The 25,916-nt window shown below is 34.6% G+C and overlaps 1 protein-coding gene and 1 pseudogene across 17 annotated transcripts in view; both read left to right on the top strand.

Moving 5' to 3' along the window:
- Positions 1-370: 370 nt before the first annotated feature.
- Positions 371-489, top strand: LOC120597971 (uncharacterized; annotated as a pseudogene).
- Positions 490-1,314: 825 nt separating this feature from the next.
- Positions 1,315-25,916, top strand: part of MIA2 (MIA SH3 domain ER export factor 2) — a 79,844-nt gene continuing 55,242 nt past the window's right edge. For 3 of the 17 annotated variants that reach the window (XM_039856750.1, XM_039856749.1, XM_039856748.1), the window contains exons 1-6: positions 1,316-1,624; positions 3,519-3,649; positions 5,633-5,719; positions 8,900-9,881; positions 15,645-15,863; positions 15,970-16,070. In XM_039856750.1, coding sequence (XP_039712684.1) covers positions 1,510-1,624; positions 3,519-3,649; positions 5,633-5,719; positions 8,900-9,881; positions 15,645-15,863; positions 15,970-16,070 — 1,635 coding nt within the window. In that variant the 5' untranslated portion in view covers positions 1,316-1,509. Of the gene's footprint in view, positions 1,625-3,518; positions 3,650-5,632; positions 5,720-8,899; positions 9,882-15,644; positions 15,864-15,969; positions 16,071-19,939; positions 20,063-21,212; positions 21,363-21,445; positions 21,624-21,679; positions 21,705-21,774; positions 22,300-25,916 lie in introns of those variants that run through there. The other 14 variants (XM_039856752.1, XM_039856751.1, XM_039856766.1 and 11 more) reach the window with 11 other exon arrangements.

Genomic DNA, 25,916 nt, shown 5'->3' with positions numbered 1-25,916 from the left:
AGGACTCTGAAAGCAAAAATTCACTTTAGCTTGTTCAGGTGCTGGATATTTGTCTTGTTTATGTCAGGCACTAGAGGGGAGTGTGGTGTCATAAAAGTACTGCGTTCTGCAACCCACATACACGCTGACATACCCAAATACAGGAAAAAGGTATAGCAAAGAAGAGCTTAGGAAAATATTTTCTCAAGATTGAAATAGGACAACTGTGGTATCTGAAAACCTACTGAGATCTAGTGTTTTACACTAAAATTCCCAATATAGGACTTTGATTACTTTTATGTGACAATAACATTTAAATAACTTGATTTTTATAGCTTTGTTGGTATTTGAAAAAGAATATACGCTCACTGATTTTAAAAAGAAAGTCAATGTCCACAGCCGTGCCACCCTGAACACGCCCAGTCTCGTCTGATCTCAGAAGCTAAGCAGGGTCGGGTCAGGTTAGTACTTGGATGGGAAACTACCTAGGAAGACCAAGTGCTGTAGACATTAAAAAAAAAAGTAAAAAAATATAGAAAAGCACAAAGAAGAAAGTGAATACAACCTGAAATCACATTATATACACCCGTTGTATGGGGGAGGATTCAGATATCTCATTCTCTCTCCACTCATGAAAATATGCATACAATTTTAAATACATGGAATAATACTGTACCTGCTATTTCTGGAAGAGCACTGTTGCAGACAAAGTAGACATGTTTCTGTGGCAGATAACTTGATTCTTGGTAGGAACCATAGTGGTTATGAGTAGGGGGAGCCACAGTGCCTAAGTTTAAATTTCTTCTCTACTCACTGTGTAACGTTAGGCAAGTGATTTAATCCTTCTCTGTGTACCTCAGGTTCCTCGTATACAATTAAGTGTTTAAGACAGTACCTGGAACATAATAAGTACTTACTACATTTTAACTAGTGTTCTTAACAAAATACAAGTTTCAAACTTCATAGTAACACTAAAGATTTTTTAAATAGCAAAGTGGCATATTTTTCCAATTAACTTTCATCATGATATTTCAAAACCATTTTTTTAAATAAATTATTACTGCTTCTCCATGTAATAATATATACTTTCTCCATTGATGCTAATATTTGTATGCAGCAAATACTCAGTTTGTGCTTATTGTTTGATTTACTTCAAGACTTTAACAGAAAGAAGGGAACTACCTTTTTGTGGAGTCCTGTTTACAATATGTTGAACACGAGGTGCCTTTAAGAGAGGCGGTTTTACACGGGCCATATTTATAAGACATGAGTCCAACTAAAAAAATCCCTGTTAATTATTAAACCCCAATGTATTATCTGGATACCTGACACTGCAGATTGAGAACAGAGAGTGTTTGTCTCTCAAGACTAAACACCAATAGAAAAATGTAGTTATCAAGGGATTTCAAAAAAAAACCTATACCTTTTCCTCTGATATTTAGGAAAGATAGTGGAGTATATCCTGTTTTGGCTGGCATATCTACTGCCTAACTGGTTTAAACCTCATTTAGGATTCCTGCTTGTTTTAGCATGGTGAAGCTCGGAGTTCACAGAATCCTCCTTTTGGTTATTTCTCTGACAAAGTGTCCGGAGAGCGCAAAACTACTGGCAGACTTTAAAAAATGTGGTGATTTGGAATGTGAAAGTAAGTTTGCTTTTCTTTTTTTTCCTTTCCTCTTAAACTGGGGTGCCGAAATGACATAAATTGTTATTGTGGACATGTGTGATAAAAATGAGCGTTAATATCATTAAGAAATATTGTAGTTATGTAGTTCAGTATTAAAAGAAAATGCTGGAGCCAAGCATTTTGCAATAGTTTTTAATGTAAGTATACACAGGGGCAAAGATCAGTCTGATATACAAATATATCAGAAATTATACAGACATTAATCCAGACCTCAAAAACAAACTAATCAACATTTTCACTATTTTTTAAGATAAATATAATTGAATTATATTAGAAAAGATATTAAGCCATTTGATTTATGAAGCCCTGATATTTTTTAGTTTCTATTTCATAATTAGAACTTTCTGATTCTCATGAATTTTCTCAAAATGTTTTTATTTTATACCATCAGGATTTACTGTCAAAACTTTATCAAACATTAATAATTTCTGTGTTCACTTATTGCATAAAAATACTGAAATCAGTGTTAGAAGAATACATTTTTATTTACATCTTTAAATATTAAACTTTATGTTCTACAAAGATAAATTTTATTTTATTGCTTAAGAACTTAATTTATTTTCTGTTATTAGCATTCTGGTACAAAATGAATATATCCTAATATATCATAATTGCTTTTAATAAGTTCTATCTCTGCAGTATGTGACAATTATTTCTGATTTGCAACATGTAAATTAAAAATAGAAAATATTAGTGTAAAAAATAATTTACAAGCAAATTTTTTATGAGTAAACATTTTCTTTAACAGTTTGGGTATATAATTTAATATATAGAGGTTTACTAGATGATGTTTTATAATAAGAAAAATAATAATAGTCTTTCTTTCCCTTTTTACAACTTCATTCTAGTTTCCTTAGGGCCAGACACAGAACATGGAATGGGAATATTCAAATTTATAGTATTTTCTAATGTTATTTTAACTTTAATTGCATGACTTAATTAAAAAGTTTTATGTATATCAGTATAATTATAATCGTTAATTTGGTATGTATATTACTGTATGTATTTAATCTATCATATGTGGATATAATCATTCATATTTATTGAAGGCCTATTATATGCTGGGTCTGGGTAGAGGGCTTGTATCCAAGAGGAATAAAATGAAATGTAACGTAAATTTCTTGACCTCCACTGAATAGTGAGACAAGATAAGTCAATATTAAACAGTAAGTACTGATACAACATAAAGTTAATAGGTAATATTGAAGTTCAGAGAAGGAGCAGAGTAAGCAAGACCGATTAGGGATGTCTCATAGAGGAAGTAGGTATGAGTTCATCGTGAAGAGAAACTGAAGTGTTTCTAGCCTTAGGAAAGACCAGGAAGAAAAGCTCAGAATACAGAATGTGGATGTTACAGTGAAGAGCAGCTCAGTGCAATTTGGCTCCAACGTTTGTCATCTGCTAGACTGAGATGAGATAATTTACCTCATAGTTCTGTTTTGAGGATTTAATAAAATAAAGATAGGAAAGAGCTTATCATAATGGTTGGAATATATAGGTGCCAGGAAAAACACTAATTATCTTTTTTTCCCTTCCCTATTCACTGGAGAATGATAATGACACATTCCAGGGACAATGGATAGAGGAGATTGACTGTAAAGGAGCAAGAGGAAGTCATTCAAAATAGGATAGGAGGACCAGGTCATGAACAGCCTTGGATACCCAGCCAGAGTTTGAATTGATTCTGTGTGCAGTGGGAAGTCTATGTAGCTTTTTGAGACCATAAATGATATGAAAAAATGAGCATTTGGAAATACATAGAATGGACTGGAAGAGAGCAAATAGAATGGATGGGAGGGCGAGACATAACATTTTAATTTAAATTGTGTTTTTCTTTACAATGTTTACATAGCTTTAATATGCAGAGTCTTAGCCATCAGAGATTACAGAGGACCTGACTGCCGATACCTGAACTTCACTAAGGGAGAAGAGATATCTGTTTATGTTAAACTTGCAGGAGAAAAAGATTTGTGGGCAGGAAGTGTAAGTATCAAGTCTTAAAAACTGAATGCAGAATAAATGGCTAGCTTATACAAGAGTGCCTGCTTTTCATCTCTAAAGGAACTTTAAGAATTTCAAAGATATATATATATATATATACACACACACATACACACACATACATATATGTATATATGTATGTAAATATAAAAATATATATATATATATTTATATATAAAACCTTTAACATGTGAAAACAAACAAACAAAAACGGTCTTGTTCAGTGTTGGTCCCAGAATTTCTATAAAGTAGCTTTTGGAAAGGCAGTATGGTTGGGATGGATGACTACAAGGGCCTTGAAGAAATTATTTTTACATAGTATGAACAATTTTGAACATAGATTTTTATATTTACTGGAAAGACTTTAGAGGTGCCAATGGATATTATGTGACAGACATTCTCAGCCATCACTTGGTGCTGCTAATGGCCAAGTTTAAGAGACTAGAAAGTTTTAGTTAATCGGATTAGAAGACATTTATCTTTCTGAGCAAATAAAGGACTGAGTTCTTATTGAACACATCCTCAGAAAAATTAGTAGCCTAGGGAAGCAAGGTATATGAACTTTACATGGAAAAAAAGAACTGAGAGAGTCTTTTATTTGACCTAAAGTCCTATTACACTGAAATTCCTAGAAGTCAGAATCACCTTTCTGAATACATAACATAGGAAAATTAATTATTAATATTTTCAGTTGAAAATAGCTTTGTATCTTTATGCTTTATCATGAAAAGATGCTATGATAAGCAATTTTACTCTGAAGTTGAATAAGCATGACCAACCTGATACATGTATCATTTCCATATTGCATATGTATAAGATCTTTCCCTTGTATAGCCTCTGCGATCACTATTTGAAAGAGAAGTTTTATTTGAATCTATCTTGCTTTTTAGCTCAGGGATGTATGACTGAAATGCTGACTGTTGCTGGCCAGAATTGTTTGCCTGGCATCTGCAGGGCCCAAGATCCCTTACTGCTTATGGTCCCTTAAACATTGCCAGTCTATGTCTTGAACACATTTGTAGGCACCCAGTGCAGCTATAAGAAAATGACTCAGGTCTAAGAGGAAAAGAAATTGTTCTTTTTTGTTTACTATGTATGAACATGATAATTCTGCACAAGAGTAGTGTGTAATGTGTGGAGCCAGGGTGAAGTTCCAAACACATTTAGTTTTTTATATTAGGTGTTTAGTCCTGGCACATAACTGTTTAAGGAATCGCACTGTAGAGTTCACCCACAGGCTGTCAGTTTCCAAATAGTTGCAGCAACTGCAGAGCTGGAAGAATCACAATGGTGTAATGGAGCTAGATCAAAAGACCAAAAGAAATATGTTCTTTAAGCCTTGATTGGGATAGGAAATGGGTTGAGAATGGTTGTAAAGCCTTCACATTTAGGGGCCATCCTACATACTCTTAAATTGGAATAAGAAGATCTCTGTTACCAAGGTAACCACAGAAAAGTTGAATGGAATCAAATCCTCCCTGGAGGACTCGTAGATCCTTACTCTCTTGATGAATCTATCTCAGCCATTCAAAGTTGAAAACTTCTACCCGATTTTGACATCTTGAAAATGCTGAATATGTCACCGCTCTATCTAGTTTGGGTATTCCCACCATTCCCTTGCCTTTTGATATCCCAGGTTTACTAGTGTAAATCTGTGATCCACCTGGGCAGGGAAGGTCATTAAGAAACACAAAAAGAAAGAAAATGAGTATACGGGAAGGTTACCCTCCGAAGTTTGAAAAAGTAGCATTTTACAGCTTGGCTCTTTGTTTCCTCAAATTAATGCTGTTCTTTTGAATAACAAAAGGAATACGATTTCACTCACTTTCTTTTAGATGGCAAATGAAAGTCAATATTTGTGATTTGAAATAGATGAAAGCCAAGGACATGGAGCAAAATTAGGTTCAATATTTATTATTGCTTTGATCACTCTTCCTTGTTAATCTTTGTTCTTCATTTTGATAGAAAGAAAAGGACTTTGGATATTTTCCCAGAGATGCAGTCCAGATTGAAGAGGTGTTTATATCTGAGGAAATTCAAATACCAACTAAAGTGAGTAAACTCACCTGGGGTAGTGTAACCTTGGGCTAGATTAGGCTAGTATATACTAGAGACAGTTACTATTTTAAGCACTTGATTCATTTATTCCTCATTTTGGTTATAAATTGAATCTAAAATTTCTTGGCTAAAACAGTTTCTAAAGTATAAGTGCCCATTGGATATGTATCTTGTATAGTGAATACATAAAATAGTTGGTCTGCAAACTCACTTTAGGAATAGTTTGAGTATGTGAATAAAATTAGGTAAGACAAATTTGATGAGAGATAAAAGCCTGACTCGGCCACTTAGTAGCTATGTGGCCTTGTGTGCCTTAATTTTCTCATCTGTAAAATAAAGGCTATGATTATCATATTGTGCTACCTCATAAATTTACTGAGGAAAATATAACCATATGTAATGTACATAGAACAGCACTTAGTAAGTGTTATGTGTTAGATATCATTACCAATGTTATTGTTCTATTGAGACAAACTTTATTTTCCATCACACTCTCGTTAAGAAAAATAATATATAAAAAAAGAAAAATAATACACATGGAGCCACTTTGAAATGGAACTGTGGCTGCCATCCCAGAGGAACTGCTTTGTATGCATGCCTTATGCTTCAAACCTTTGGAATGTTAAAACAGGGCAAAATAACCTTTGGACTGGGCCTAAAGCAACATTGTGTCCCAAAGAACTGTTTGTAAGGATAACAAGAAAGCAGATATTATGACTACAGGACTGAGAACTAAAAATACTGTTTAGAATTAGCATCACCATGTTAGCTTATCTGCACCAATAGAAATGCTTTCCTTCTATTGATATGTGATTGTCCCCTTGCCTTTCTCATAAATATCCCTTGCCTTTGTCTCCTAATCAGAGCACTATTTGGGTTTCTGCCTGAACCAGTGATTCCCAAATAGCTATTCTTTTTGATTTCAAATAAATGCTTGTTGCCTCTCACTTTGAAAAGCCTTTTATTTTTCAGTTAACACTCTCTAGGTCTCAGATCTGTACAATCTGTTTTGCTATTGAAGTTTTAAATAAGCTTGATAATGTTGGGCTTGATAATGAGAAAGGAAATCAAAAGGTTACTTTTTAATATGTGAACCTGATTAGCTCATTTAATTCAGATTCCAGGTTAGCCAATTTACCTTAAATAAGATCAGTGTGATGTGAATTAAGCAAACTATCTATTATCTGGCTCTTTCCCAACACAAACTCTGGGATTAACTGTCCATTTACTGTATAATTACTGGCCCTGTTAGTTCTAGCTCCAAAATACCTCTGGAGTATATTGTATTCTCACCACTTTCCATCTCCCGATAGCCCTAATTCAAGGCATAATAATCTCTTAATTAGAATGCTGACTACAAAAGTCTTCTAACTGATCTCCTTACCTCTGCTTATTCCCTTTCCCAATTCATTCTCTGAACAGTAATGAATCTTATAGAAACAAAAACGAGAAAAGTCAGATCATGTCGTTCTTTTGATTTAAAGCCATTTAATGACTTTTCACTGAACCTGGAATCAAGCTCTGACTCCTTACCCTGGTGCTACATGATCTGCTCTTGCCCTTCTTGCTGACTCTGTCTTATGCCACTCTCTCCTCACTCACTATGCTCCTGGCCACCCTGGCCTGTTGACTGTTCTTAGAACATGCCAAGCTGTCTCCCAGCTGAGAGACCCAAACAGGCTGTTCCCTCTGATTGGAATGCTTTCCTCAAGTTTTTCACTTGGCTAGTTCCTTGTAATCTCTTAGGTCACAGCTTAAACATCAGTGCCACAGAGAGGCCTTCTACAGTGATTCTTATGGAATTACTGCTTCTTAATCACAGCTTCCTATTTATTTCTTCCATAGCAGTTATCACAACTTATAATTACTTTTCTTCTATGGTTTACTATAGAATTCCAGCACCTATCACAGTGTAGAGTACACAGTAAACACACAGTAGCCCCAAATTCTTAGGTCAAATTCCCTGGGAATTAGACTCTGAGATGGACCTTTGCATCCAAGAAGTTTACGGGGAGTCCTCTTGGGAATAATAGCACCTGTGACGGAGCAAAAGAAAAGGCAAGATGGGGCAGAGAAGCTGAACTGTGATGCAATTGCACCAAAGGTCTCAATTGATTTTATAAAGAACTCTGAAGGTGGAATATCCTTTCAGGGTTATCTGGAATAGAGGCAAGAGGTTGGAACTTTTTACCCTTGCATTACTGGCTCATCTGGGGTAGTGTAACCTTGGGCTAGGTTAGGCTAGTGTATACTAGAGATAGTTACTATTCTGAGCACTTGATTCATGAATCCTCAAAACACCCTATAAGGTAGGTGTTGTCATTCTCATTTTACAGATGACAAGACTGAGGCACAGAAAGTTCATATAATTCACTCAAGGTCACAGAACTAGTAAATGGCAGAGTCAGGATTTGAATCTAGAGAGTTTGGCTCCAGAAGTCTATTCTTAATCACTGTAATGCAGTGCCAAAAACATATTGTAAAATTGCAATTCTGAAGTTCCTTTTTAAAAATTCTGAAAATTATTCTCGTTTAATAATGGTGATATCCAAAGAGCAGCGCATAACAGTGCATATCACTGTTCGATACCTTCAGATTAAAAAATAATAATAATAGCTTTACCGTTTTTATTCTTGATGATTTGGTTGTTCTGTGAGATAAGCAAGAGTATCCCTACCTCCATCGACTATATGCAATATCTCTAAAATAAATCTAACTATCTTAGGACAACTTTTAACCAGCCTTCATGCTTTAGAGTCTCTAGTCTGTTTTAGCTTTGATCATATGCTGTGAAATTCCATTCCCTCAAATTACCACATAGCTACATGTGCACAAGTAGGAGGAGCAAGATTTTATGGATACACATGCCTATTCATCAGAGTTTATTTGCAGAAAATACTCAAAGACTTTATTGTCTCTGCTTCTTAAATTCTTCAACTATTTGATAACAATTAATCCTAATGTAAAAGGATTTTCATTTAAGTTTATATCATTAACCTGAGAAGTCAGTTATGATATAAGTGTTTGAAATTAGGAGATCCGATTTTAGATTTTGCTCTGTTTTTGAGCTAGTTGTGTGGTCTTGGGAAAATCATAGTCATACATTTTAAATAATTTAGGGAGACACAAGAATTTTTAATATATTAATGTTAGTCATAATTTTTTTTCTCTTAGGAATCTGATTTTCTTTGTCTTCTTGGAGTAAGCTACACATTTGAAAATGAAGATAGTGAGTTAAAAAGTGATAATGGTGAAAATATATATCCATATGAAGAAGATAAAGACCAAAAATCTAGTATATATGAAAATGATTTTCTGACAGAACCTGGATCTTTTTCAACATCTGAAAGTATTGGGTTTGAAGACCAATTTCCAGCGTCAGAGTCTCCTGAAGATATCAGAAGAAATAGTGAATCATCAAACTGGGAAGGAATAGAAGCTGGAAATGTGAAACAGGATCCTATTCCAGGGGTGGATTATGTCCCACCACCCTCAACTGTGCCTGAAGTGAAAGGATGGTTTGGATTTGGAAAGGAACAAGCCGAAGAGAAGACTGTTGAATCAATTATTGAACCTCTACAAAAAAGTTCATTTCAAAGTAGAAAAATAGCAGTAGAAGATGAGAATGACTTAGAGGAATTAAATAATATTGAGTCCCAAACAGAACATAAGAAAGAACCTGAATCGGAATTCAATTCAGTGCCTAAGAAACAGTCTGAAGTGTCCGAGTCAGAGCACATTCTCAGTCGTCAAGCCACTGGTTGGTTTGGCAGTGGATTTACAAGTTATTTAGGTTTTGGAGGTGACGATACAGGGCTTGAATTATTGCCCAAAGAAAAAAATACACCACTACAAAATGTTCCTAATTCTGTATCATCTGAGGAAGAATCCACGGTTCCACGTACAGAAATATTAACAGAAAAAGAAGATACAATCACTAATGCGAGCTCAGTTCTCAAACCAAGTTGGTTTGATTTTGGTTTTAATATGCTAGGTTTCGCATATGCCAATGAAGATAAAATTATAGCAGATGATGGAAAAAATGAAAAAGAAGGTGAAGGAGATAAACATGAATATCCTTCAACAAATGAATTTCACCCTAATAAGGAACAAGAAATAAAATCAATAAAAATTATGGAAACAGAAAATCAATTAGGTAAGGAAAAAGTCTTAGAGAAAACAGATGATTCTGATACCTTACCATATTTTAATGATTTCTTATGTAATTTTGACAGTCCTTGGAACTTCCAAAAGGAAACAGAATTGCCATTTCCTAAATATATACTGGATAAGAATAATATAGTTGAAAATGATGAAACAGAAGAATTTTCAGTTGAAAATGGTCCCATAGCTAATATGAAACTTAGAACGTCAAAAAGCAGATACAGTCAATCAGGCTGGTATAAAAATATCTATATTTTTTAGACATAATTTATATTTATAAGTATAAATAAGGTAAGTAGTTTTATAAAGACAAAAAGTTCAGGAACCCATGTTCTCAAAATACTCAATAATCAACAACTTTATTAGTTGTCCTTTTTATCAATTTCTGGTTTACTCTAGGGCTTAGATCTTAATATTATAAAATAAAATTTCATGGGAAAAATAATGATTGGAAATATATGGATGTTCCAGGAAGTTCCTAAAGAATTTTACAATAAATTTCTATTTTTGTTAAAGTAATATATATAAACAGTTTTTAAAATATAAAGCGTTAAAGCTTTTTTTTTTTTTTGAGTCATTTTATTTATTAAGCACAGTTTGAAACATTGAAGTTCTTAGTATTATGTCCAATACTCACAACCATAAAGGAGAATTAGTTTGGTTTCGCTTAAGCTATTAAACTCGCAAACACCATGCTGACTTTTCATGCTTTAGATTTCTAGCTGTTGGTATAGAGAAAGGCTTCTCAATCTCAGCTCTACTTACATTTTGGGCCAGATAATTCTTTACTGTGGGAGACTGTCCTGTGCTGTTGGGGGAATAAATCTTTTGCTCTATACCCTCCTAGATTCAATGACTGGGACTTGCAAATCAAACTGAGAAAAATGAAAGTTTAATTATATACATCCACCCAGGAGTTTTACAAAGAAATGAGACTTTTTCTTTTTCTTTTTTTTTTAACCAAAGGAAACTCTGTTCCTCTGTCCATCTCTACTTCCACCTCTGTCCTGGGGACAATTCTTTCTTTTTTTTTTTTAAGCAAATTTATTTTAGTACTTACTTCTGTTTTCTAAATGAAATCTTTATATTGTTCAGCTTCGAATAATCTATTTTAGATGATGTCCATTGACTTCCTACTCTGGTAGATGAGAGTTTTGCTCATTGACACTCACTTTTTAGCTCATTTACACCTTCCCACTACTGTTGTTGTTGTTGTTGTTGTTAAGAAATTTAAACTAAGAAAAACTTCAATAATTCAAAATAATTTTCATTCCTAAATGACAATTTATTCTAAGGTCTGTACCCGTCCACTACCACCCTTAATAAGAAAAACTATAACTAAGGTTTTCTTTATGTGTACAAGATAATAAGGAAATTCAAGTTTTCAACCTTCTCATTTGAGTTTTCCAATTCTAAGAGCTCAACAGAGAGGAAGAGAAGAGAAAAAGTATCAGAAGATACTTCTAGATCTAGATGTCCAGGATCTAGCAACTTCTATAATTAAAAATATGTGGATTATATTTTAAGTAAAGAATTATATAACATCACTTTCCTACATCTCCATGACGGACAGATTAGAAACTCAGCAAATATTTGCCAGTAATACAGAGACAAATGACCCTTAGAATGACAGAAAATCTTTCACAAGAAGAGATCAACAATGTTGCACGCTTAGAAGGAAACACATTTCCATTAGAACGAGTTGATTTCCTTGAATTTCCAGAACTATCTCATTTGTTAATATTCTCCAAAATGTGAGATCTTTAGATTCTAACCCATGTTTTTTTGAGATATGTGTAGGTATGACGTGTTTCATGACTAAAAACGTTAGAAAACGAAATTGTCAAAGACGAAAGAGTAAAAGTATTTTGTTTTAAACTTGTTAGATCCTAAAGGAATATTGTGAAAAAAGTAGATAAGAGTAACTGAAAAGAAGAAGACTAAAACAAAGCAAAATAATATCAGGTCCAGAAATACAGAAGATTCAAAATATAAATATATAGAAATATTTTAGAGCATATTTATAGCAACACCAGGACAACCTGTATATCATTTTAGTAGAATTTATCATTTCATATAGTGATGCTGGGAGAATATCCAAATATGAAAAATTTGGTGAACATTCAAATGAGAATTGAATATTTATGCAATTAAAATTAGTTTTGAGGAATTTTATTATTAAAATATTCAGAAATTCTTTTGTTTCAGAAAAAAGATATGTTATACTATATAAACAAAGTGGATTATTCCAAAACATTAGAATATTAATTAAACAAAAAACAGCCTGGGGTCATGCAAAATTTGTTTTAAAAAAAGATTACTAAAAGAGGGATTCGGATAAAGCCATAGGCTCTATTTTCTGGATACTGAGAAATAGCTAACGCAGCCAATATATTCAGATAATTTCCACAATTCTTTTAATTATAAAGAGCCTATAAGAAAAAATGAATCACTGATTGCGAATCAATATTTGTAAAAGGCTGAGATTTGCGATAACCACATTTACAGAAAAACTAATATACTGATATAAAAACTTACAAAAAAGATATATTAGGGAACAGTTATTTGTATTGAAATATTAATAACTATTTTACAAAAGGATTCTAATTGAGCATATTTATATAGTGAATTTCCCAAGTACCATTAAATGTGAAAAATTCTTCATTATTTTATTTGACTTAAACTTTTGTTTAAAAACAATTGTAAGAAAAGCATATCTATAATTAATGTAAATCGTAAAGTTTAGGTTTAAGTCAGGTGAAAATAATATCTCTCTGTAATTAAATAGAAAAATATTACAGGAAATATTTTTCTTAACATATATGTTTACTTCAAATGCATTTGAAGACAATATTTAAAAAAACTAATATAGTTATATTAAATTAGAATATAATTAATTATTGAATAAGCCTTTTTTACCTCTACTGCCATTAAAGAGCATAGTAGATCACTATTTGAGTCCTGTGTTCACAACAGTCCTGTTGTATTCAGACTCCCAAGTTGTTGCTTGTTTTTAACTTTAATGTCCACAAGTGGTATCATTAAATTACCGATAAATGTTTGCTTACTTGGGACTTTCATCTTTTAAACAATGCTAAGTAAGTGACAACATCAAAGTGCTTTGTTAAATTCATTACTCAAAGAACAAAATTTGACATTGTGTAATTCACTTACAACTCTTTAATATTGTTTTTGAGGACTGCACTGATACTTTTCTCTCCTTGTCTTAAAAAGTAACTGAGAAGTAAATCCCAGAGTTTAGTTGAATACTATACTTCAGGCTAGAACTGGTTAGAACCTTTTAAAAAAAATCCTGTTTGATTAGTTAATTCAATCAAAACAATTGGTTGAAACTATGTTTGAAAATTGAATTGCCTTAAAACAAACTGATGGCTATTTAACATGGCATGCACATAAATATATGATGCAACATTACAAACATGGTGAAGTTTGACGTTTCAAATTAAAAAATTTATAATTAATCTTGTGGAAAGGTAATCCTTTTTAAATGAAGGTTCTCAAGATATTCAAATTTTCATTCTAAATTTGAACACAGGTATAATATCGGTTTAAAGTATAAATCATTTAAATATTTAGTATGCAGCATAAAAGCAGTAAAATCAGGAATGTTTTATTTAAAACTCTATCAATCTTGTTTTATTGAAATGCAAAATAAAACTTATATTTTCCTTAAAGTAATGATCATGTTTTCAGTTGGATAATATGCATTTTTATCTCACAATATAGAATTATTTGACATCTTTTAAAAAGCAGTGATAAGCTTTGTAATTTCTTGAGTTCCATTTCAAAAGTTAATGACACTCTCATCTTGCTGAAGCAATATGTAAATTTAATGAGGTCATCAAATTAAGGAAACATCAATCTCATGTGAAGTTTTGTCTTTGCCAGACACATTCATAGCATAGAAATGAAATTCAAAATACAATTTAGTATTAATTTTAACTCGATTTCTCAGCACAGGCTTATGCTGTTATTGGGTCTGAAAGAGAAAATTAGCATATACCTGTATATACTCATAGCAGTATTTTACAAACAGTTGAATGAGAATCTCTTATAATTGTTATTTTTATATTCTATTTGTAATATCGGTATTTTCCTTCTACTAAGCCAACACGATCTTTTCTTGATAATTTCTAAAATAAATGAATAATTCCTAAAATAATTTAAATAATGATGTCAAGAATATATTTTGAGAGCTTGTACGGAGGTTCTAGCAGGGGAGCTCAGCCACTCTATACCCTTGACCGAAGAACGGTGCTCTCCACTATCGGGGAAGGTGGTCCTCTTCGACCGAGCGCGCAGCTTAGGCAGGGACGCATATGGATGGTGAGGGAAGAAGGAGACACCCGCCTAGCTAGCCAGATAGAATATATTTTGGACTTATGTTATCTATATTTGTTTTACACAACACTCCAGTAAATTAGCAAATAACATAACATACTTTAAAATATAAAAATCGTATTGGGGCTAACCAGTAAGGATTGCTTTCAATCATCCTCCTCCAAAATTTTCATTTGATGTAAAGGATCTATTTGATTTGGGGATTTTAAAAGCTTTTGTTCATTTCTTGTTTCTTTTAATATACTCATTGGATGATATGATATAATATATAATAATATAATATACTAGACATGGGATGAAAAGAGTTAATTGGTATTTTATCATTTTTAAATTTGTTTCATATATCCTAAAAATATGGGTACCTTTCTGTGCAAATGGCTAATATAGTTTCTTTAGTAGTGGGTGGTGGTTATTCCGCCTTTGGAACAACCTCATTAAAAGTTTGAGTGACAATGGTTTTTATATTTAATAATACATATTAGCAAATATGTGTTGTAGAAATGCATGATCCAGTGGACTAGATTTCAGAACTTGGAAGTTAATTGCTGTAAATCTTAACATTACCTTTCTTTGTACAACCAGTTCAGTTTGTTCTATGTATTACATAGGATTAACTATTAATATCAAGTAGGCTGCAGATACTATAAGTAATTTTGGTCATTTTGATTCTCTTTTTGGTTCTCTGATAAAGTAAGAAATATTATCTCATCAATTTTCTTGAAGAGCAGGGACATATACATTTTTAATGGTATTTAAATATCATACAGTCTTGGGTAATAAATGTATCTAAGAGGAATGCAATTCTATGGGGATCTATTTATTGTCTTATTCCTAGTTATAAGCTTATACTGTATAGTAATAACAGTTGTTGAACAATTATGTTAGTTGTTTGTTCTTTTTTAAAAAATAGTTTTTAGGACAAAAGATAATGTAGAGAATAGAATTGTATACAGTTTTAAAAATTCTTCATGGTCAAGGAACATGAGAAAGGCTATCTGGTAGGCTGAATAACAGTCTTTCAAAGATGTCCATGTCTTAATCCCCAGACCTTGTGAATCTGTTACTTTACAAAGCAAAAAAGACATTACAGATGTGATTAATTTAAGCATCCTGAGATGGAGAAATTTTCCTAGTGGGCCCAATATTATCACAAGGTTACTTATAGGAGGAAAGTAGGAGGGTCAGATCAAGAGAGAGATTGTACTGCTGGCTTTGAAGATAAAGGATGGGGTCATTCCAAATGGCCGAATACTTATAAACTGAAATATCATAATGACTACAAAGGTTCAAAGAATGATCTGCCTAGAAAACAAAAGGGAAGCCCACAACAAAGCAAGTACTTAAAAAAAAACACACACGCACACAACAAAACATTTCTCTTATTTATTTGCAGATACGGTCTCTAAAATAGGGTTACCTATGAGAATTCATGAAGAAGTACAATTCAAAACTCCTTCTTCTAAAAATAATGATGAAAAATCAAAAACATCACTAGATACTGAAGGGTCTGCTCAGGAGGAAATAGACAGATCTGTGGAAAATACTCTGCCAAACAATCAGATGTTTTCAACTGAGTACTCTTTGTCTTCTCAAAATTACATTGCTCAAAAAGGTAAGAAACAAGTTATTTGGTTTTTAAGGCAGAAATTTAGGAAGATATTAGATTCAAAAGTTACATCATATAAAATGTTAACATATTTTTATTTATAAATCCACAGAAGATGCTTCCGAGTGTCCAATTTTGAAATATTTATTTCAAATTGATGTGTCTGATTTCATGAATGCTATATTTTCACCAATTGTAATTCTTACAGAAAGGGTAAGTTAACCTTCTAAATCTTTTGCAATAGTTTTACCTATTTTGCTAAATATAGGAGCAGCTGAAAATTATGTTTGAATGAATCCTCCCTATGTAAACATTATATAATGTTTCTCTTTCCGTAAAGTCTTACAGGTAAGATTTTTCCTTACGTGAACATTTTGTTGTATGGATATTAATATGGGTATTTCTTTAACCTTTCCTTAAGCTTTGTTGCTCTTGAGCATTTTTTTCATTCCCTTTTTTTCAAATCAGGGAAAATTATACTAAATGAGTTCAGTCAGAAATAATGTGAACTAAAAATAGGTCTTAAGCAAATTATGAGTACAGTCAGCCCGACATATCCACAGGTACAGCATCCACAGATTCAACCAACCGCTGATTGAGAATATCTGAAAAAAAAAAATGTTGCATTGTTGCTGACTTGTTCTATGTAGTTAAGCCTGTGATGGTTGAGTCTGTACTGAATATGTACAGACCTTTATTTCTTGTCATTATTCCCTAAACAATACAGTATAACAACAAATTACATAGCATTTATGTTGTATTAGATATTATAAGTAATCCAGAGATGACTTAAAATATATAGGAGGATGTCTATAGATTATATGCAAATACTATACCATTTTATATAAGGGACTTGAGCATCTCCTGATTTTGGGTATCCACAGGGATCCTGGAACCAGTTCCCAGTAGGATACCAAAGGATGATTGTATCTGAATAACATCTATGACCTCAAAATAGTGTAATGTGAGGATCTTACAAAAGCAAGTAATATCTCAAAATTTAACCAAGCCATAACTAAAATTTCAAAATCTATATACTTTGTCATTTATTGTAAATCCTAGTAAATCCTATCTCATTTATTGTAAATGAGAAATTACAAAAGGACTTAGCTATAGTACTTGGCACATGGAGGCCTTTTATAAATGTTAATTCCTTTTTTCAGCAGCAGAAGATAAATACTTTTATCTTCTCATCTACATTTTAAGATGAAATTTAACAAGGGTTACTTTAGAGGAGCTAACTTTAGTTGGAAGACAAAGGTAAAAAAAAGCAATAATTAAAATACAGTGCTGTAACAGCCATAGGATGCTACTGATGTGCAGGAGGAGCAGCCTGGCAGATTGACGGGAAGGGGTAGATAGAGAGGACAGGGAGGGGAAACCTGATAAAGTGTCCCAGAGGAGATCATACTTGAGCTGATCTTGAAGGAAGAGTAAGATTTAGCCAGACAAAGAAAGGATGGACATTCTAAGTTGAGGAAAGAACAATCTTAAAGTACAGAAGTGGGAGAGATCATGGCATTTGGGGAAAATTATAAGCAACTCAGTCTGATTTAATATATGGTGAGATTGAAGATATATACAGGGATGAAATCCGGAATAGCTTTGCATGTTTTGAATTCTAGGAAGTTGACTTCTAGCTTGTAGATGATGGGATACTGTTGAAAGATTTTAAGCAAGGAGTAAAATGAAAACGTTTCATTTATAAAGTCTATTTGTCAGCATTGTCAAATAAGAATTGAATGGGTTAAAATCAGAGGCAGGGAGCCCAGTCAAGAAATTATCTTATTAGTTCAGGAAATAAATGGTCAAAGTCTAACTCAGGGTTTACATACTCAAGTAAAATGAGTGAAGCATAGGTAAAGGTGAGCACTGTAACCAACTAGAGAGTGTATGCCTTCTCCAAAGGATGTGACTGTAACTTACCTTCATCTTGGTTTTTCCAGATCTTCTGATATTCCAAGAAAAGTTGGAAATCTGTGTGTGTGTGTGCGTGTGTGTGTGTGTGTGTGTGTGTGAGAAATCTCTCAGTTTTTAATACTGACAAATATTCATATTAAAAAAAAATACCGTGAAGGTCAGACAAAATGTTCTGTGGGTTGGGTTTGGCCTACTAGCCACATTTTTTTTAAACCTCTGGCTTAATATCTGATACTGGTAATTAAAATGTTGCAAGACAGACTAGATATATCTTTTCTAGATAGACTTCATTGGACTTAATGATTAGTTGAATGTAGCAAGGAGAAAAAAATGGAAAAGTGATGATAACTTACCAGATTTCTAGCAAAGGGTGACCGGGTAGATGGTGGCACCACTTGCTGTGATAAGAGTCTTTGTGAAAACTGGGCTTAATAACATATCATTTTGCTTTCAGAGGCTTCTTCCATACTTTACTTTTTTGACATTACTTGATAAATAAGCCCAGAGAAGTGATTAATTTACTCTGTATGATTTGGTCATGAAGATGTTGATTTAAAACTTTACTTAAAAATCTGCTCCAGCATAGGAGAACTGACATATCCGTTGCCTGTTATCCTTCCCTCCCCCGAATTATACTAGAAAAATTACTAAATTAAAAAAATAACTTATTAATCAGTACACCATGTTCACCTCTCACATTAAATGCTTATTTAATAAAGGTTATGCTAAGTATGCTTATTTTTGAGGACTCAGTAAATATACATCTTACTTGAACTATTTTGATTGAAATTCTTTAGACAGGAAAATATTGAATTTAAATTTACGTTAATTATTTGTGGCCTTGGAAAGTCACTTATTCTCTGGAAGAATCTCAGGTTTAAAAGTCTAATATCAGAAGCTGAGACTAGATGACAGTCCGCTAGTCAAAAACTGGCTTGCACATTGTTTAAAAATTATGAACCAGTTGCCAACCTTTAAAAGGTGACTTCATATAAAAATCTGGATTTCTGGATTCTCTTGAAAGAGTAGAAAACTAAAAAAAAAAAAAAAAAAAAGTTTCCCATTCTCATGTGGCAATAAGAAGCTCAAGCTAAATAGCACTTGCATTGAATAGACATGCATTCTTTATTTCCCTACATTTATTTCAACTATTTGGTTTCCATAGGGCTTTAAGTCCATAATGTTTGGACTACATGTTCTGAAGAGTTACTGCTAGATCTACAATTCTAACAATCTTAGTGCATTTATTGAGCACCCAGTTTTGAACAGCTGCTGTAAATCTGAGGAATTTTCCAGTTAAATTTAAGTGAAAGGGTTTCCTTTTTATCCTGCCTAAATGTTTCAGGTAATTGTTTCTATTTGCTGGTAATTTCAGTTGGATTTTGTCCCCCACATACTTTCTTTGAATTGTTTAAGTAATAGGAATCAACACCATTTTTATCTACTTTATAACTGAGGAAGTTATTTGAGTTCTAACATTTATATATTCTTAATGAGAATGTTTCATTTATATGTGGAATAACAATGGAAATTATCTAGCTCTTGTTCAACAGGTAGCTCCTGATTCAATATGTTCTGAGAACAACTCTTACACCATAGTTCAGAGAAGGAAAATGTGGCTCAGAATGTTTGATTTTCTTTCGAACGACTAGATCTTATAGACTGTGACGTTGCCTGTTTAATTAAATGGGAGTAGCTAGAGCTTAAAGCTTTGCAATAGGGCCCTTCATAAGGGAAATCAGTTTCTAGGTTGTGGACAAGGTTTACTGGTTAGCATGTTTCCAATGTTCTTGGATGCTTTCTAGTAGCTGTCACAAATAGTAATAGCATTTGTTCTCCATTTCCTTGAAAGCAGGCCTATATAAGACAGTGAAATCCCATGTTGAGTTAAGAAAACAATCTTTGAATATCTTTTACAAGAAAAAATCATATTCTATATGAAAAGACTATAGAATAAAACATTAAATTTAATTTTATCAGTTACCAAATTCAGGATTTCTCTTTGCAATTGTAGGTTTTAAAAGGGTAGTAGTACGTATATTTAATCAGGAGTGATGTCCATGAAATCGACTTATGGGTTGGTAGTCACAACTCCACTTATAGCACCCCTTTACCACACAAGTGTCAAAACAAGATCATAGTCAGTGTGGAAACAGAAGAGTGCAGGATGTATTAGAATCTGAAATCTTTCTCAAGGATACGAGGTACTTAGCAAAACTTTATTTACATGTTAGGATATTTTAACATGAATTTTAAAAATGGAATGGAAAGATCCAGAGAAAGAGGTAAGTATCTATATGACTATTAAGTGTACAGAAATTAGGTTCGAACCTGGCACTGAGTTTAAGTTTTATTGTTTTTGTTATGGGCGAGGCGAAACTTTTAGATTTTTAAAAAAATATATCATTAATTATTTTGTCCCTAATCTATGTTTTTAATATTTGGAATGGTAATTATTCAAAAAATTAGAAAAGGGCATACACTGCCTTAGAGAGGGCAAACGGATTTTTGTTTGTTTGTTTTAGGTTATATGTTAAGTCCTGAAAGCTGAAAATGATCCTAGAGTTCCTTGAAAAAGTTCAGACTTATTAAATAATTTTAATGGAGTAATACAATGTTCTATTTGAGGCATATATTCATTGTTCTAAGATTCTCTGAAATTCTAAATTTTGGTTATGCTTCTGTTTTGACTTTAATAAGCTAGTCATATAATTTCAACACATACTGTGCAACACCTATAGAAGTTATGTAATACCTTAAAAATGGAGATCAAGCAATTTCTGCTACTCTCTGATACTGAAAAATCCTGATACTCCTTAGGTTGATGTGGCAAACCAGAGAATACTTTTGAGTTCCAAAAAACTAGTCCGCACTTTAGTCCTGAAAGTCACTTGCTGTGAATTTGGGCCACTTATTGAACCTTTTGGGCACAATAGTCCTATTGCTGCCAGAGTTTACATTAGAGAAATTTCCTAAGGATTTAAGATTTTTAAATCTCATAGGTGATTTGTTTAGGAAGAAGTATCTGTTCCTTTTTGTGTTGCTTTACTTAGGACCTGAGTTAGAAGGCTGAATTTGGTGAGGATTATTACGCTGGCGAGGAAGACTTAGAGATAGCTTATCCTTTACACCGTTGTCAGCTAAAACCATCTCTCACGAACAAATCCAGCCCCTTGTACTTTATTCAACAGACCTAAAAATAGGGTCCTACATTTAAAGGGCAAGGTGCTACTTTTAGCTTCTCTTCTCAGAGGAACAGCACTTGTCCAGCCAAAGTCCACAAGAGCTTAATTTAGCAATTGGGTAACTAGGAGCTCATGGAGTTTAGGTGCCCAGGTAACTCAAGTAAAAATGAGTAACCTCCTCGTTCCCTCTGCTGGGTAGAGGAGACTCAATTGATGTTCTCTTGCGTGGGAGAGGTTAAACTTTGCCCAGACCACAGCTGACCCAAGATGCCTTCCTGTCCAAAGTCCGAAAGTCCGGACACGGTTGGCAAGACACACAGGGGCAGCAGGCCCTGCAGACCATTTTCTAATTGGAATGAAGGCGGCGGCTGACTTTCCTGGAGCGGCGGGGTCCCTCAGGGTACGAAAGACTTCCGTGCGGTGCAGACAGCAGGCTCTCGCGGGGCTGCGCGAGGAAAGCGCTGGGGATTGGGGCTGGGCCTGGTGCCCACCTCTGGACCGAGGGGGAGCGCAGCGCTCAACCCGCCCGGCTGCGCCGAAGGGGTCGCAGGAGACGCCTCAATGCTGCCGCCATAGCCCTCGGCGCTGTGCGGTCCACACCGCAGCACAGTACTGAGGCCGAATTCCCTTCTCTCATCCCCAAGTCCCTCGACTTCCAGAGGTGGGTAGGCTCGCCAGGTAGAGCGTAGGGCCCTTTAAGAGAGAGCGCTCAGGACACGTCTACGAACCTCGCGCGAAGAAGGTGGGGAAATTTAAGGCGTCCCCGCCTCCCCGCCTCGCTGCCGCGGCCTGGCAGAAACCAAACCCAGGGGTGGGGAGGCGAGGAGATGACAAGTCGCGGGCTTGTGCGGGACTGGCTTAGATCTTCGAACCTTCCGGATTTAAAGCGTAACGTAGGGGGCCAAGGCTTCCCGGGGGGCGGGGGCAACTTGGACGCTTGAGCCCGTGGGCGCCGTTCCCTCCAGCAACCCCCCGCAGCCGGCTCCGCAGTGGTCTGCTCCGGTTGCCGGGTGCGGATTTGTGTTCCGGACCGAGCGCTGCGTGTTCTCTGCGGCTTGTTGTGGCTCGGCCAGGCCGTGGCTGGGGCCGCCACAGCCGAGGCAGCCTTGGCGACATGGAGGGGTCCAAGGCTGCCCCTCAGCCGTACTTGGGGCTGGTCCTGGAGAAGCTACACAGGGTGAGTCCAGGCGCGATCAGGGTTACTTGGCCCAGGGGTCGCGGAAGCCGCCCAGGGAAGGAAGCAGCAGACTTTGGTTTTGGGGTCTGAGTGGCAGTGATCGGAGGTTCCGAAGCCAGTCTTCAGTTGCTGCTGGGCTCCGGCCCGAGGCAGTAGCCAGGTTCGTAGGATGCTTGGGCGGTCTTTTTCTGGGGGGTATGTGTGTGTGTTTGTGGTGGAAGGGGATCAGATGAGGAAGGTGAAGAGAGCATTTGCTTAGTGGGACTTTGCAAAGGTATGTTAAATGTTTCCCGATTCCTAACACGAATTAGCTTTTCTGTTATGCTATTTATTATGAATACAAGTCAGTGACACATGGTTCCCCCGACTGTAACAAACTTAAGGACTGATCTTCCGAAATGAATTCCTTTTAGTGGTGAAACTTTTCCTTGTCCTGAAAGGACACCTAAGCCTGGATGGGGGGTTGGGGTTCTCATTCTACATTTCCTTTTAATAAAGAATGCTTTTCTGAGGTGCTTTACCATAAGTGAGATTGTTCTTCGCTTCTTTCTGTGTCTTGTCAATGTAAAAGATCGTATTCACGTAAAATTTGAAGACATTAAACTACTATTCAAAATTTATTTTGTGGTTCAGTTTATGATCATGTTGCAGGGGTTTTTCTAAGTGTTTATAGCTGTCTTTGTGGACATGTTTAGGGGCATTTATGTTGCTGAGTTTTAAACTTTGCGTTAAAAATTTTTTAAAGTGCTTTTAAATATTGAGGCAGTTAGGATTATTGGTTTCTTGTTAGGTAAATCAAAAAGTACTGATTTGGTTTCTTGTTAAAAAAAGTTTTCGGGGTGTGTGTGTGTGTGTGTGTGTGTGTGTGTGTTTGATAGTTCTGTGGAGATTCTAAATGGACAAAGACAGTTTGGGCCACTGGTATGCTATTAAAGGAGACAAGACAAAGTAGTACAAAGTAGAAACTGAAGTGCATGCTGAAGCATACATAGCAAGTGCTAGGGAAATTGAGGAGTGGTAGAGATTACATTTTCTTGTTTTTACAGAAACCTTTCAGGAATATTTTAGGAGATATGAAACAGCATGATATCTGCAGTAAACCAGGACCTGTATTACTAGAGTGTTAGGTAGGCTCAGGGAGTGATATGCAATGATGCTTGCTGAAGATGATTCCAGGTAATGTAGGTGCTGGAGACACATTGTGCTTTTATTCAGCACTCTAGGCTTAGCTTTATTCCTCATAACGCAACTGAAGCAAGACTGAAACATGTAAGTAAACCTTTACTAAGTAAACCTTTGCTAAATGTTTGTATACTAAAAAAAGGAAACCACAGAAAATAAAGTAAAGACAATTCAGCTTACATATAATAGGCCTTCCTCTCCAGGCTCCTAGGCTCTGTCCTGTTTTAGGCCTGGCATGTTTTTATGTGGTAGGCACCATTTTAGTACCCATCTCTACCTTTCTCAAGGTCTGTGTCCCAAGAAAGAAAGACTGAAGTAGCAATAGGGGTTTATCAGCATAAGATCAAATAGTGGTTTCCTTTTAGAGGTCTTTTCCCTTTATCTGTATGATTGGCTTTGGGAATGACCACCTCCCTCACCCCATCACAGAACATAACCATATGCAAAAGTTTCCCTGTTTCCATAGAACACGGACTAACAGATGGTCCTTCTGTATGGTGACCCCTCTAGGATATCCAACTAGATTTGTCCAATAAACCAGTATTATAAAACTAAGAGTTGGAGTCACAGATTTGTGAGTTATCAGAGTGGTAGTTGAAACCATGAAAATGGATAAGATTAAAAGGAGAGTATGTTTTTTAAAGGTTTCTGGAATATAATTTGTTAATAAATGTGGAATTAGTGGATGGGTAGATGGATAGATGGATGGATGGATAGATAGATGGATGGATGGATGGGTGGATGGATGACTGATTGAATATTGACAGCTTCTCATGAGGTAATTATTAATTTTGCAATTCTTATTTCAGGCCAAACTAATTCTGCCTTAGCTCTTTTTAGACCATTTGACCCTAAAGCTCTTTTGATCCTTTTTTAAAGGGAGAATTATTATTATTACTTTTTATGGTCACCAGTCTTCATTTATGAAAATCAAGAGGCATACTAACAATAGTTTTTATCAAACTTGTTTGTGAATAATGAGTGAGTCAGTCCCTCTTTTAAACTCTTTGGTGGTTTACTACTAAATTACAGGGGGAAAAATTCTCAGTTTTTTAGCATGACTAATAATGTAAAGGAGAAATTATATTTCAAGTGTTATATCTTGGAGGTATACCCTTAATGGAACTTTGCATTATAATCAAGTATTCTCAAGGTGTATATGTTGACATTCTAATATTTTGTTTTTATGATGTCATGCTTATTTGTGGTTAAATGAAAAACAATTTTAATTTAACACTAGAGTATTCTGTCAACTTGATTTGTTAATTCTTTAAGATACTTGGTTTAGGACTCCTTTAATACTCATGTTTGGGAGTGGAATAGGTTTTAAGTATTCTGTGTTAATCACTACCTTATTTAGGAAGGGTTACCCATCACTTCTAAAATTTAGGACCAATTTACCAAATATGTGTAATTGTATATTTCATTATATTTATTGATGTTTGATGAGTCTGGTTATTCTCTCTATACTTTTGTGAGATAGAGTGTTATATTGTACTTAAAATTTAAGAGTGAAAAATCTCCACGAGAGAGCCAGAATAATTAAAACTAGAGCAATGGATTTGAGATGAATTTTGGAGACTCAGATTATTTGCAATTCTTCAGTCCACCAGATCCAACCAACTCAAGACTTTAACCTAGAATTTACTATTTTCTTTTAGAGGGCTGATAAATGCTAATGAATTTAAGAAATATCACTGTACTAAAGATAATTACATGTTTGATCTGAGAGATGCTTTTAGAATTGTTGCCTAAAGTGTTGTGACATTGTCAATGAATCATACTGATTATTAGATTTTTGAAGTATGCATTTGATATTTTGAAATAGTTTAAAGTAAGATTCTTGGAGAATATATAAAGAAAACTTTTTTCTTTACTATTGTGTATTGGATGCCTCTTTTTTCAGAGGCAGAAATATATATATTTTAAAATCATTGATTGGCTCTAGTGATGTCATATTTCTGTGAACTGGTTACTGGGGTAATGTAGAGGGGGCAGAGATCAGGGTAGGGGGTATTTTTTTTTAGAAGAGATATAATCAAGTTTATTTAATACAGATTAAGGAACAATAAATAGCAATTTGGAAAGAGTACATATATGGATTAGAATTATAAAACAAGATTTTGGATGGGGAATAGACATTAAAGAGGGTTATTCTAGGTGCAAAAGGCCTAAAAAAGGAAGATTTTTCTGCAGAGGTTTTGAACTGAACACTGGAAAGAATCAAACCTGATCAGACTTCTGGTTGTTCGTAAAAGGACATTTTTTTTTTTTCTTCCTAGCCTTTCTCTTTTCTATGTTGTTAAATAATACCTGAGTTCTGGTAACAAAGGAAAGAATAACCTCATTGGGTAAGGATGAAATATAAGCTGACCCAGAGAAGGATGAAATACTGAAGCAACTGCAAAAGCCTTAAACTGTTTTGTGCAGAAGACCTGACCAGGAATAATGTGGAAAGGCCATGAGTACAGGATCATGGTCTTTGAAAGGGAAATAATAGAAATAGTTACCTCTATTGAGTACCTACCTTGCATGTTCAAACAGCATTATTCCCATTACAGATAAAAGAAGGGAGCCACAGCTTTATCACTGGTT

The sequence above is a fragment of the Pteropus medius genome, unplaced genomic scaffold, assembly GCF_902729225.1.
Source record: "Pteropus medius unplaced genomic scaffold, Ma_sr-lr_union100, whole genome shotgun sequence".
NCBI lineage: Eukaryota > Metazoa > Chordata > Mammalia > Chiroptera > Pteropodidae > Pteropus > Pteropus medius.
The sequence above is the reverse complement of the archived record's forward strand: the minus strand, read 5'-3'. Positions and strand labels throughout refer to the sequence as shown.